General features: G+C 37.9%; 1 protein-coding gene across 3 annotated transcripts; it reads left to right on the top strand.

The window, feature by feature from the left end:
* Positions 1-814: 814 nt before the first annotated feature.
* Positions 815-14,017, top strand: LOC145605191 (DUF724 domain-containing protein 7-like). Of its 3 annotated transcripts, none has more exons than XM_081661241.1 (9): positions 815-1,396; positions 3,554-3,961; positions 4,663-5,103; positions 10,705-10,771; positions 10,852-11,060; positions 11,646-11,751; positions 11,865-12,236; positions 12,668-12,829; positions 12,901-14,017. In XM_081661241.1, exons 1-9 carry the CDS (start codon positions 833-835, stop codon positions 13,674-13,676), a joined length of 3,105 nt encoding a protein of 1,034 aa, XP_081517367.1. In that variant the 5' UTR covers positions 815-832; the 3' UTR covers positions 13,677-14,017. The 3 variants fall into 3 exon arrangements, with proteins under 3 accessions (XP_081517367.1, XP_081517359.1, XP_081517372.1); XM_081661233.1 differs by having other exon boundaries at positions 10,852-11,069; XM_081661246.1 differs by having other exon boundaries at positions 1,258-1,396; positions 3,468-3,961; positions 10,852-11,069.
* The last annotated feature ends 1,146 nt before the right edge of the window (positions 14,018-15,163 follow it).

Raw genomic sequence — 15,163 nt, 5'->3', positions numbered from 1 at the left:
TTGCACCATAACTGCCATTAAAGGAACTCCAACCACCTTCCACCAAAACCACAATTGAAGGAGCTTTAATCCCCTTGCCCAAAAACCACCCTTTTCCACCACCATCTTCTTTGTCTCCAGGCATGCTTCCACCATGCATCGTCCACCGACGCCATCTACATCTCCACCACCAACATCACTATTATCGATTCGTCGCCAAATTAAACGAAAAACCCTATAAAACAAGTGAAATTGAGAGCATGGTATTGTTAATCCATGTCATCTCCTTCGTCTCTTCCATTGTCGTTGTCGTTAAGCTTCTATTTTAAATGAAGGTTAGTAGAGAATAGATATAGATATTGTTTTGGGACACCCAAAATGTACCATAGACACAATATTATGGGATGAAGAGCATGTTGAATAATTATATTTAAAAATATTTTTAATTATTGAAATTTTTTATGGCATAACAAATAATTATGTTGAAGGCCTTCATGTGACTTCAGATATAATTTGCAAATATAGATATGTAAATTTTGAATTTGCAAATGAAGATCCACTCGTAGACTACAAATTTGAATTTAGGTCTAGTAGGATCCTAACCAAATTTGAGTCATTCAATTTTGAATAGGCTTACAATTTTATATACACATCCAATAAAATCAAACAAGATTAACGAAAAAATCTTAAAAATCTAATGCACTAATATCCCGCCAAAAGAAGATTAACGAAAAAAATTAGGGGAAAAAGCAGGTTTGTACTACGGAGTGAAATGCAGAGGACAAAAGAGGAGTGCGAGAGTGAAATAATGACCAATTACCCCTTTTCAGTTTTCCCCCAAATTGAAAAGAAAATGCAACCTAAATCCAAAACCAAACGTCTCGAAAACCTACGAAAACCCCCCATTTTCATTCACTTTTCTTCAACTCCTACTACTACATCTTCTTCTTCTTCACTCCCCCATTTCCCAAATCCAAATCAAATTAACCCCTTTTTCTCAATCGGATCCCAAGTCGAAGTTACTTCCGACGAAGAAGGTTTCAAGGGTGCCTGGTATTCTGCTACTGTCATTCAACCTCCTCATTCAAAGCAGAACCAACAACAGATTTTTGTTGAGTACAATAATTTACTGTCGGATGAAAATGGTTCTTCCCTTTTGAAGGAATTTGTTGATTCCGAATTCGTAAGACCTAAACCTCCTGTTGATAAAAATGATAAGGTTTCTTTCGATTTAGACGACGTTGTTGATGCGTTTTATCAAGATGGCTGGTGGTGTGGTGTTGTCACTTGTATTGTTTCGCAAAATAGGTACAGAGTTTTCTTCTCCAGTCCGCCTGATGAGATAGAATTTGATGCTTCTGATCTTAGGATTCATAAGAATTGGGTCCATGGCATCTGGGTTCTCCCTCAAAAGCAGGTATCAATTTGCTTTTTAGGTTTTTTTTTTTCTTTCTAATTTGGGTTTTTTTTTTTGTCAGATTTTAAATCTGGGTTGCTTTAATTTTATGGGTTTGTTTCTTTTTAGGGTTTAATTGAGGTACTTTTTAATTGGGATCTTTTAATGTTTCTCCAGTTCTTCAATTTGTTGATTGTCTCTGAGATTTCAGCTCAATTTTTTGACCACAGTTATATTATTATTGTTAGGAAGACTGATTTATGGAATTTGTTGGAAATTTAGCTCTAGGGAGTCTTCAGTTGTTATCTTTTTAGGGGTATTGGTCTGAGTTATGTCATTTTCAGGGCTTTGTTGTGGACTAGTGGCAAAGCTTTCTGAATTGCTCGTAAGTTCTTGCATTCATGTGAGGTTTCAGTTCAATTTCGAGTGGAAGCTTGTTGCTCTACCTAAATTATGGGTAGGAAATCAGCTAGCTTTGGTTGACCGATATGGAATATGTTGCAAGTTTTGCTGAGAGTATTCATTTGTTGCAATTTACTTGCTACATGTTTTACGATTTGGTTGCAGAAACGAGGACATTTGTGCCTTTTTTTCGTTTTGGTTTAATTTATGCATTATACTGACATCATTCATTTATTCAAATTTTACACGTGTCAACTTCTCCTTCAAAATTTTCCCGCCTAAACTTTTTTTTTTCTCTTTCACAATTTTTTTAAAAAAAGGAATTAATTATTGACTACAAAATATTTTAATACTCCGTACATAATACTGTACATTAAACTCTTCACAATTTTTTTAATAAGCCTTTTGATAACTTATGATTTTTTTATGGAGTATTATTTAAATAGCTCTCTTTTTTTATGATATCCGTGCATCGCACGGAAGCTAATCTAGTAGTAATTATAAATTTATGGCCCAATGAGCTATTCTTTTAGCTTAATGGTAGCTTTACTCTAGTGAAGAAGTCTTTTAGAGTATTAATTTGGATTTTTATCAAAGATAGCTATTTTTCATAAAATTATATTAGTCCGGTACTTCATAAAATTTGCCCAATTATCCTTTTTTGATCCCTGAACATGTCAATTTCTTATGTCCAGACCTGTATGGATGCGTGATGTGAATGTTGTCTTAGAAAAATAGTCAAACTTCTAAGAATTGGCAATGTGCTGGATGACCTTATTTGCTTATACCTCTGAAAAATTGCTGTGTGAAGTTCAATTGACTTAGAATTGCTATATTGGTCTCTGTTTGTTGCTTGCCACCAACTTAAAAATGGATCTACGGCTTTTTAATTTGGCTTTGCAATTTTCATGATTAATTATATTTGTGATTGGAGATTGTAACATAAATGTTTTGAATCTAATAAAGTGGTTTGTTGGCAAAATTTTGATTTTAGATTCTAAATTTCTTGATGGAAGAGGGCTCTTTGACAAATTCTTTAGGACGAGATCTATCTTTCTTTCTCCCCCACCCCAAGCTGGTCATGGATATTTGGGGCACTGATTTAGTTGCTAGTCAGAAAGTGTTAGGGGATCACAATGTAAGCTGGTTTTACACTCCTCATCCCTGATTATTGTATGCCTAATTTCACTTAAAGGCCTTAATTAGAATGTTGAAAACCCTTGACACTAACCTGATCCATCTAATTCAATTGTGTTAGAATCCTTGAGATTTTGACTGACCTTTTCCGTTAGGACTATTGACCCTTTTTACCTATTTAAGTTAGTGATTCAAGAAGCACACGCTAAATCAATTTCTTATGCCCGATTGGTCATTCCACATTTCCACTCTCATCAATTCATGTTTGGCTAGCCCCTAAATTGCTAGTATAGTAGTATATTAAAAGTTTAAAGAAAATACAATTTGTTCCAAAATTTTCTATATGTTTAAATTGAGCAGTTAAATTTGTGCCAATATTGGGCTGAAAATTTCAACACTAACCGATTATTACGTTTTTGGTTTGTGTTTTGCTACCGTGTTAGATTAACTTTTGCCAGCACTAGGTCTAAGTGTTTTTTTTTTTTCATGGCTTCCTCTGGAATATAACTTACATCAAAGGTTTTTCTTTCACAAGTCTTCTCCTTCTGTGCAGCTCATTTCACAATTTTAAGTCTTCTCCTATCCATACATCTACAAGCTTGGTGGTTGATCTGGCCTTTTGATTCTTATTCTTGACAGAGAATGAGGGATTTGAATTTCAGCCCAGGAACAGCTGTAGAAGTGAACATTGATCCAGAGAGTTCTTGTGATGTTTGGTTTCCTGCAACTTTCATTAAACAAGCTGCTAACAACTTGTTCTTGGTGGAGTATCAGAGGTCAAAAGAAGTTGGACTTCAAAAAGTAGCTGTAGATTCTGATCATATTAGACCTTCACCTCCTAGTTCGAGTAACAAAGTTTTCAATTTACTGGAGAAAGTTGACGCATTTTACGATTATCGTTGGTTGAGTGGGGTGGTCACCAAAATTCTTGCAGACGGAAGGTACATAGTTTACTTTAAGCGCACAAAAAAGGAAAAGGAACTGTCTCATGCAGATTTGAGGCTCCACATGGAGTGGAGTAGTGGCAAGTGGATTCATTCTTCCCAGGTATACTTTGCCTTAAATCCCTGAGATGATGTTTCCTCTCTCTTTCTCTTCATATATATATATATATATATATATATATATATATATATATATATATATATATATAATCTTAATTTCCTTCATGCAATATTTTCCTTTTCTGTATCCTCTATTTCTTAGCATGTTGGTGGTTAGATGGTTGGTGGGGATTGTTCTATTTGAGGTTGTGATCAGAAATAGTCTTTTGATTTAAGCTCTTTTCCTATAATCTTACATAGTTATTGGCGGTGGTTGTCTTTTAGCTCTAGGATTTCTGTCCACACTCCCAAGGTGCTGGGATTGAAACTAAAAAGTGTGAAATATGAACAATCAGCTGATGGCTGATGCAACTCTGCTCCCCAACTAGACTGTGGAACGGGTCACCTCTTATTTGCAATCAATGATTTTCTGAACAGGGCCCTTTTCTCATTTTCTGGCTTTTAGTTATCTTTGATGTTGATGTTATGCCTTTTGTCCCTTAATTAAGGCAACTGTTTGAGCCATAAGATCTTTATCTGGAAACAGATTGTATGAGCTGTGGATGTATGTCATAATTGAGGAAGGCGCCATCTTTGGGCTTGTAGCTATTTATTGCAGGGATTATTCCTTTCTTGTGAAGGCCTGACCAATTGCCTTGCTTCTGGTGCTTGCTCTATGTACTTTAACTCTTATTTCTCTTTTAGGATTCCTCAATGACGTCAAATTCTGAAAAGCGTGCAAATTATATTGTTAATGGTGGTAACAAGGAGAAGACTCGCGCCCCATCTGAAAGTGCTGGCTCGGATAAACATTTTATCATTAATCTTAGGAGTTGTCAGAAAGAGTTAACGCCTGGCAATGAAAAGACCAATTACAGCAGCGCAGCACCTAGCAGTAAAAAATCTAAACAGACAAGTGCTAATGGCGATGCTAGTTATTCCAGACCTTCAAGAAAATCGAATGATGAATCTGCATCTGATGTGCCTTTATCTCCTGAAACATGCAAATCTAAAACGCAACAAATAGAGGGATCAAGTAATGTGACTTCAGTAGATTTTGATTCTCCAGCACCTGGTCATCCTGAGCATTCTAATTTGAAACAGTTTGAAGACATCAGTCAGCCTTCTGATCCTACAGAGATGAAGGTATGTCTCTGGAAGATTCTTTGCGTTATATCACTTATAAGTACATTACTATTGGCCAGTCGCATGAGCAAGCTGTTTCTGAACTCCAACGGCCAACTTATTGCTTTTTTATACAAAATCTGTCACTATTGATATTCCACTCTTTCCATACAAATGGAATCCATTGTGGTCTTGTATTGTGCATTTGTGCTGGGGTGGGGAAAGGAGTGAGAATTAGAACATCAAGGATTATACTTGTCACCATTCCTGTTGATTTTTTTAAGCTCTAAAAAAAGCTCTATAGACAAAGTGTTTTCTTTTGAAAGGTAAGAAATGCTCTATATCTTTGAAATAATCTTAAAAATGTTACTCTTCGTTGGGACATAGAAAAGGCTTTATAGAATTAGGACAAATTGAACTTACCTAAACTAGATTTGATTGTAGGCTTGCTTTTACATTTATACGTTAATGGCTGTGAAGAGTTTCCTAGATTCTTAATTGGTGTACAAGCAGAAGCTATTCATACGACCTTTATTTTTAAGATGCCTAGATGCCCCTATGGCGCTGGTGGCTAGTAAGGGAGCATCAGTAACAACAGTCTAGTTCTGTACAATGATGCTATATTTATTTATTTATTTTTGAAAAATTGCATTCTTCTGTATACCACTTTTTCAAAAAAATAAATAAAATAATCTTGTTTAATTTTCCAAGAATTGCTTTATTGAACAATTTGTCAATTAACAATACTTAAGAACTATATCTTTAGTTTCCTTTCCACTTGCAAAAAAGAGCTGATCCTTCTGGAAAAAGCTATAGATAGTAACTTAGTAATGCTGATTTAGTATTTACCATAACATCAGCGGAAGCCAAATGAAGTGAGCCATATCAAAGAGACCCAGAAAATAATCTTCTTCATGGTTGTGGCTAGAGTTCGGTACAAAAGAGAAGAAGGTTGCCTAATGAGTACAGACTATTCAGAAAAAGAAAAGAGGTTATGCTTTAAGCAGCTTCCCAAAGGAGTAGAGCAAATGTGCAATGGAACTGCCGAAGCACACCACTAACCGATCAAGGTCTACGAGAGGAGACACAAATAAAAGAGCAAGAGACAAATTCAGGAGCTGCAGCATCAGGAAGAAGACAAGGAAGTTTAATGTTCCACTAAGTATTGTGGCAAAGGGTATTTTGTTTAGTAATGACAAAGAAATTTAATGTGAGAATACTTTCGTAAGGTAGAGCTTGATATATAAGGATGAGCAATGAAATAGTAGAGGTTATATTTTGGGAGAAGTTAGTAGTAGTTGTAGTAGCCTTCAAGAGAAGTAGCTCTGCTATTTTCCTCATTGTAGCCATTATCTTCTTATTAATCAAAAAATCATTCAAGCTTTCCTCTGTCTGTTGTTATCATTACAAGTTCATATTCATATTTCCTAGTCTATAGCACTCGGTATTAGAGCACCGATCATGGTGACCCCTACGCTCACATAGCGGGTGGACGACGTCGAGGAGCGGCCTTTGATGATGGAAAATCAACTCACGGAAGTTAATGGGAAGTTTGATACCCAGGATGCGACCATCATTAGGGTGGTTCAAACGACCGTAGCTGTTGCATTGGAGTTGGAGAAGAAGCGGTCGGAGGAGGCTCTGGCTAACACCACCACTCGGCTAGAGGCTCTGGCTAACACCACCACTCGGCTAGAGGCCAGAATCAACCGGTTTCGGGTTGACCGCGAGAGGCTAATGGCAGTAGAGAAAGACCAAAACCAGAAGTTCAGGGAGGAAATGAAGAAAACTGTTGGGTGGCGGCGGCGGCGGCCACTAGAAGCACCGGAAACCGGAGATTCCTCTTTTCAAAGGGACGGACAGGACAATTGGAATTTACGTGCTGAGATGTTCTTTGATTTTTATCAGTTAACATAGAGAGAATAACTTGAGGCTTTGGTGGTAGCAATGTATGGGGCGACGCTCAAGTGGTTTCAGTGGGAGAAGAAGAGGAGGCTGGTGGTAGGGTGGCTGGGCCTCAAGCAGCGCTTGGTACATGAGTTTCGACCATCACTTACCGGGTCGTTATATGAGTTGTGGCTTGCGGTGGAGCAGGAAGGCTCGGTGAAGGATTATCGGAGGAGGTATATCAAGTTGACTGCTCATTTGGAGGGCATATCGAAAATATCATGTTGGCTCCCTTTATTAATGGATTAAAGGGGGAGATAAAAACAGAAATTTGGATGTTGAATTTGTTTCACTTGGAAGGTGCTATGGAGCTGGCGGGTCGGATAGAAGTGAAGAATTGGGTTAGCCAATCGAAAAAATCGCAACCGGGTGGGTTAAAATTTGGCCGGCCAAAACTCACTCATCCCACCTAACTTCACCAAGATAGGCGGATGTGGGCTGATCCAAACTTATGGAGTGCCCCACCGCATTACTGGCTAGTAGGTCTTGGACCAAACCACTCGAATCTCAATCCTCTATATATTTGGCGAACAACTCAGGCACTTTGCAAAGTCGGAATCCCACTTATACACCGCGATTAACAGAAGTTGAATTGCAAGAACGGTTCGTGGAGGTTTTGTGTTGATTATAGCCTTTATAGGGCTTTAAACAAAAAAACCGTGTCGGATTAATTTCCAATTTCGGTTATAGACGAGTTCCTTGATGAGTTGCATGGGGCTAAATGGTTTGTCTAAGTTGGACTTTGAAGTCCGGTTACCACCAAATAAAGGTGAAGTTGGAAGATTTTCACAAAACGGCATTTTGCAGTCATGAGGGGCACTATGAGTTCCTTGTAATGCCCTTTGGGTAATGAATGCCCCGGTCACTTTCCAATCCCTCATGAATAAGGTGTTCAAGTCATACTTGAGGAAGTTCGTTTTGGTGTTCTTTGACAATATTCTTGTGTATAGTAAGGAGGAAGGAGAGCACAAGGAACATGTAAGATTGGTGTTGGAGCAATTATCGAAGCATAAGTTGTATGCTAATGGGAAGAAGTGCTAATTCGGAAGAAGGGAAGTAACATATTTGGGTCACGCGATATCGGAAGAAGGGGTGGCCATGGACATGGATAAAGCGAAGGCAATTGTGGAGTGGGAAGAGCCAAGGAATTTGAGAGACTTGTGTGGGTTTCTTGGTTTAACCGGTTATTACCGGAAGTTCGTGACTAATTATGCTAAAATTGCCGAACCACTCACCTCACAATTGAAGAAAGATAGTTTCATGTGGACAAGCAAAGCGGCCGAAGCTTTTTCAGCCCTCAAAACTGCCATGACAACAGCCCCGGTGTTGAGAATGCCGGATTCTCAGCTTGAATTCATAGTAAAAACGGATGCTTCGGGCTTTGGACTTGGGGCCGTGTTGATGCAACAAGGAAGACCCTTAGCTTACTATAGTAAGTTGCTGGGAGTAAGGAATCAAGCTAAGTCAATCTATGAAAAAGAATTGATGGCAGTTAGTTTGGCTGTGACAAAGTGGCGACATTATTTGCTAGGGAGACACTTTGTTATTACTTATTAGGACCGACCAGCAAAGCTTAAGGTTCCTAACCCAACAACGTGAAGTGGGCAATGAGTATCAACGGTGGATGAGAAGATTGATGGGTATAGATTTTGAGATCCAATACAAACCCGACCCATCCAATAGGGTGGCAGATGCGCTCTCTTGCAAGGGGAGTGTTACAACATAGTTTGGGGCTTTGGTATCCACTCAGCTAGTGGATTGGGCCGAATTTGAGAAGGAACTTGCATGTGATCCATGATTGAGTGGGCTGCGGAATTCATTGAAGGCTGACACTACTGGCCAACAGGGCTTCCACCTAGAAGGAGATCGAATGATGTATAAAGGCTGAGTAGTTCTTCCTAAAAGCTCAAAATTTATTCCTACTCTTCTTAGGGAATATCATGACACACCAACAGGGGGCCACGAAGGGGAAGTGAAGACTTATTTGAGGTTAGCAGGTGATTGGTTTTGGTCAGGTATGAGAAAGAAGGTAGGCGAATATGTTCAGCAATGTATGATCTGGCAGCCGAATAAGCCGTCACAGCAAGCTTCCGCGGGTTTATTGCAGCCCCTTCCAATTCCGGAAGTGGTTTGGGACGACATCTCTATGGACTTTATAGAGGGGCTGCCACTCTCTAAGGGAGTGAATTCAATCTTGGTCGTAGTGGATAGACTTCCGAAATACTGTCGCTTTTTGGGGTTGAAACACCCGTTCAATGCTCTCAAAGTGACTGATATTTTTGTGTGAGAAGTGGTTTGATTACATGGGTTTCCCTCATCCATAGTTTCTGACCGAGACAAGGTATTCATGAGTATATTCTGGAAAGAGCTTTACTGATTACAAGGTACCCATCTCAAGAGGAGCACCGCGTACCACCCCCAAATGGACGGTCAAACAGAGGTGGTTAGCAAGTGCTTGGAACCCTATCTTTGGTGTTTTGTGGTTAGTCAACCGAAATCTTGGGCCCAATGGCTTCCATGGGCGGAGTATTCTTATAATACTTCACCGCACACCTCTACCAATATGACACCCTTCAAGGTCGTTTATGGTAAGGGACCCTCCTAAAATCTGGAAAGTGAAGCAGGGTGCGACTGTAGTGAAGAGTTTGGAAGAAGGGCTCCTATAAAGGGACTTTATTTTGGACGAGTTGAAGATGAATATCAACCGGGCTCAACAATTAATGAAAGCAAATGCTGATGGTCGAAGGAGGGATGTTGAGTTTGAGATAGGCAATTGGGTGCTCCTTAAATTACAGCCATACTGACAGCAATTGGACGAGTTGAGTTTGAGATAGGCAATTGGACGAGTTGAAGATGAATATCAACCGGGCTCAACAATTAATGAAAGCAAATGCTGATGGTGGAAGGAGGGATGTTGAGTTTGAGATAGGCAATTGGGTGCTCCTTAAATTACAGCCATACCGACAGCAGACCATTGCTAAACGGCCACATGAGAAGCTGGCCACGCGTTTCTATAGGCCATTTGAGGTTTTGCAACGTGTTGGGAATGTGGCATATCGCTTGAGGTTGCCGGAAGAGAGCAGGGTGCATCCGGTGTTTCACGTCTCGCAACTAAAGAAGGCAGTTGGAAGTGTTCCTGTCAATCCCACCCATCCTACTCAGCTCCCTGCTGATTTGGAATTGGTGACAGAACCTGAGGCAGTCTTGGGAGTGAGAAAGAAAGAAGCAGGTGGCAAGACCAGCACTGAGCTAGTATCACATTTCCATTAACATGCTCCATTGCAATATTGCATGATGTGGTAACACCCTGATGCATTGTCATATACTACCCTATGGCTTAAAGTTTTATCATATTCAGTGCAGAGTGAGTAATATTCTTTCTACTGTAGTATTAATCAAATAGATTGCTTTGTGAGGTAGTTTAAAACAAACTTTTTGTAAAAAGTGGAATGTAAATGATAATTTCCTACAATTTTTTCAAGATTTACTATTCATGCCAAAGGATTTGTGAGTAGAAGGTTCAATAATGCTGAATTCTGAATGCTTCTTCTTTCTTTTGCTTTTCCTTCTGTCATTTTTTTTTATGTGGCTGTTATACTTAATTGCCTTCCATTTGTCATTAACTCATTACTTGATGTATAGATTGATCCTTAACAGTTTGATTTTCTTAATTAGGTGGACCATGAGAAACAATCTGCCTTGAGAAAGAGAGGAAGACCAAGAGTGCGACCTTTACTGTCAGGTATATAATATATTTTTATAAAATTTCAGCATCTCTTCTGATGGAAATTGTCGATTGAGCATAACTTTCATATTATTTAGGGGATGCTGTTGGAGATACTATCGATCAAACCCGAAATAAAAGTGATGAGATGAAACCATTTGGACCTATAGTCATAGGGCTGACGCATAATGGCAAGATGATTGACACTCTAGGTGAAAGTTCAAGTCAGCAATTGATGTTGGGGCATAAAAAGGCTGTAGATGATGAAGAGAAAAACGTGGATTCTTCAGCAGATCATGAAAGCGTAGTAAGCAATGTAAATGGATTATACTTTCATTTAATCTGTTCACAACGAAACATTTTTTCCTTTCAATTTTTTTTGTCCAAGTATCTGATTACCCCTCTAGTTTATATATACCCCCTCCGTGTTTAAATAAATGAAAATGTTTTTCTTTTCCGGCCGTGTTTATATAAATGAAACGTGTCCTTTTTAGGAACTTCTCTCTTTTTTTAACATTATTTGCTCTATTTAGTTTTATTGCATGTACCTTATGTGTGGTTTTCATACACACTCACACACACACACACACACACATCTCACCGTAAGAGTGGTTCTCACACACATGCGCGCGCGTGCGCACACGCATGCACACACACACACACACACACACACATATATACATTGACGAGTGTGACACACACACACATATATGCATCGACAAGCGTGAAAAGAGATGTTGCAAGTATAAAAAAGCAGAGGATGTATATATATGTATTGAAAACTCTTATTTTTTTTCCATCTTTCTCGAACCTTCTCGAGATTTCTGTAGCAATGTCTTCTCTCTCTCATTTAGGAATGCTAATAAAGCAGGATATCTTTCTTTTCTATTAGGGGAGTGAGCAACAGAAAGAAGGTGAAGTCACCAATCAGAAGAGGAAGAGAGGCCGGCCACCTAAAGTGCTGTTTAGGCTTGGTAGTCCACAGACTAAAGAAGCAGGTATATTTATATGCAAGTATACAATAATCATGCAATCTATTATATTGAACTGTGGGTTGAAGTTCTAAATATTTTTGTCTTTCTCTTATTGGGTGTAAATTAACCATGTGCAGTGCCAGAAGTTGTTGAAGAGAAGAAAGATGAAGCTTCTGATGCTAAAGATGACGATGAAAGACACTTTCCAACAAATGAAGTTGAGAAGCCTATTACTATTGTTGACCCTTCTGACAATAGCAACGCTGCACCTACTGATTTTCATGATAAAAGCGTGAGGAAATTTACAGATCAAATTAAGTTACTAAGTGACATACGTAGGCTGAGTACTAGAAGTACTTTAAAAAAGCAAGGGAGAAAACAAAGAAAAATCCCAACAGAATCAATCATGGTGGATTCAGATGAACCTGTCAAACCTGTTGCTTTGAGGACTGTATTGAGGAAAGGAAGGAAACAGAAACCAACCAAGCTGGTTGATCCTCAAAGAGAAGGTATAACACATCTTTATACGTGTAAAAAGTTAAGTTTGACTTCTTTTTATTTTTTATTTTATTTTGCTTTGGGGGTGCTTTTGGTTGTTGTGCTTTCTAGTGCTTCATTGCACCACATGGCGTTTTAAAAGAAACCTGTAAAGGCTGTATGTTTCATGAAGTCAGCTTTGTGGCCATTTTTCACTTCTCACCCTATCAAAGGAGATGGTTTTTAATGACTGTAAATGATTTATGTAGCTTTGGGCCTTTGAAGGAGATGTAAGGACCTTTTCAGTTGTCAATTTATTTGTAATACTGGAGAATTTTAGTGATTGGATTTGTGTGGTCTTGAAAATGAAAACCCTATTTTTATCCTCTGGCTTGCAAGTTGCTTATGCTTATGTGATCTTTCTCATGCTTTGTTGGATGTGTTTTTTGTGTGGATTTGGCAGATGTTGTAGATAATTCAGGAATAAAAGCCATTGAGGTTTTTAACAATGGAGTACCTAGAGAGTCTGACAATGTTGTTGCTGGAACCTCCAGCAATGCTTCTGATGATGATAGGCCATTATCAGCCTGGTTTGAAGGAGCACATTCTCCCACAACGGATGCAAGTAAGATGCTGTATTTACATGCTTATACCCTTTGTTTGATCATTGCTAAAACTTTTAATTAAAATTTGCAGGAATCCCTCCGGGTGGGACTGCTAATCAATCTGGTGAGAGTGGAGATGGAGGAGAAGAATTGAAGACAACACCTGTTGGTCTCTTTGAAGAGAATGAACAAGATAATAGGTGCACTTCAGCTGAAAATGTCAGCCAAGAGCAATACAAGAATTTCGAAATGCCAATTCAATCACAGTCCACTGCAATTGTGCCTGTGGAAAGTCGAGACTTGCCCTTTGTAAAGAATTCCCTTATCTGGGAGATGATAGAGAACATGGAAGTTTTGAAGCGAATTCCTCAAAAGCCGCATTTCTACCCTTTGTATAATTGCAAGGAAGAATGTCGTGAAGGATTAGCCATAGGCAGTATGGTAACTTTCACCAGTTTGGTGGAGAGAATATCAAAATCTCTTTTTAGTGAACCCAAAAGCCTCTTGGATGGGTATCTGGAAGCTCTTGTTGACTTGGAAGAACTAGGATTTGATGTAGCACTGGTTAGAGAGCAATTAAACAAGATGATATCCATAAAAGGCAAGTACGAGCATGCTCAAAATACGACTAAAGAGATTGAGAGTCAGATCATGGAGCGTAATTTTGAGAAGTCACAAATCAATGAGGAGGTTGCAGAGTTAGATAAGAAGATTGCAGAACTAAAGGAGAAACGGGCCTTAGTAGTTTCAAAGAGAGAGAGAAAGGATGCTGAGATTGCATTGCTGCAGACGAGTGTAAATGCTGTCAAGGGTGCCCTTGAAAGTGCTGAAGAGGAGTTCGAGAAAGTAACTACCTCACTTTGGTAAACATTGTTCGCTTGTATACATCTTTGTAACTCTTGTGTGTACAGAGCATTAGCGGGTCTAGCTTGTAGTGCTAAAATCTGAGTAGGTCTAGGAAGTAGTGAAAGACAAGGAAAAAGAAAAAGAAGAGGGTTTCATCTATCTTGGCAAACTTGAGGTGGCCAATGTTAGAATTGCTCTATGTGCTGCTGCAATATCGCAGTCGGAATTTGTTGTTTGTAGTGCTGTGACTGCTGTCTACAGGATCAGCTATTATACCTGTTTGTATTAGACAAAGTTATCTTGTTACTGCTTAAATTGAGCATCCTAGGTTGCATTGCATGAACCTGGTGGTTGAAGGCCTATTCTTATAATCTTTAATTACCTTGGCCCAATTTGGTTATTAAAGTTGGAATGAAATGTTATGAGAACTAGACAACAGCAGTAAGTAGTTTTTGTATCAAACATAAACCAGATTATACATTAGAACATTAGAGATAGGACCATACAACTTCTTTCTATTAGGAAACCAAATATTCTCCGTTTCTTCTGTTGAGTCACTCATTCTGGACAAAAAATAGTTACGGAGTAGTAAAAACGCAAATCATTAATGTAAAATATATATTTTTTTCTTTTAATATTGTATTTGACTATTTGTTAATCTTAAGAAACTGAATTGAACTGAAAATAAACGTATGAGAACAGACCCTTAATGATTTTTTGAGAGAACAATCAATACAATACTCATCCCTTCCAAACTCTTTTTATGTTGGCCAAGAATAGCATATGACAAATACAAAAATGCATTATTTTATTGTTAATACTACCCCCTTTCGTGTTTTTTATTTTTATTTTTTTTATTAACACTTTGAAGTTTGAATAAAGTGAAAATTCAAAAGAGAAAATAAGAGCGCAAAGTGACTATTCAACTCAAATATAACAAATTACAAGATACTTATGAGTTATTTTTTTTGTTTATTTATTTATTTTTGACGGAAGATTTATATCATAACGTATACTACTCCGTATTAAAGTAGTAAAATGATCTATTCAAAAAAAAAAAAAGTAGTAAAATGATTTTCAAAATGTTTCCCAAAATGTAGGGAATGACAAAAATAAATATTGTATCAAACTTTTGTCTCCCATGTTAACTTTGACGGAGTTTGATTTAATATAATCCTCAGCTTATTTTATCTTCTAAAAATAAACTTTAGTCTCCAAAAGATCAAAATTTAAAAGTCTATTTACTTTTTTATTATTTTTTTTTAAAAAGAAAAAAACTTTTTTCCCATTCCTTCACGCAATTTTTTTTTTATTTAAAAAAAATAAAAAACCTTTTTAATACAACCCTTAAAAAAAAACTTTTTAATACAACCCTCTAACAAAGTACAAATTCTGAAATGGACCTGGTTCACACTAATTCATTGTAGACCACTAATATTAGGAAAACTATGGTTGTTTTATTAGTTAAAAAAAGAGTCACTATAATAGAAAAAAGGTCTTTATGTTGA

The sequence above is a fragment of the Chenopodium album genome, chromosome 2, assembly GCF_948465745.1.
Source record: "Chenopodium album chromosome 2, dcCheAlbu1.1, whole genome shotgun sequence".
Classification (NCBI taxonomy): domain Eukaryota; kingdom Viridiplantae; phylum Streptophyta; class Magnoliopsida; order Caryophyllales; family Amaranthaceae; genus Chenopodium; species Chenopodium album.
Note: the sequence above shows the minus strand (reverse complement) of the source record. Positions and strands in the feature narration are given on the sequence as shown.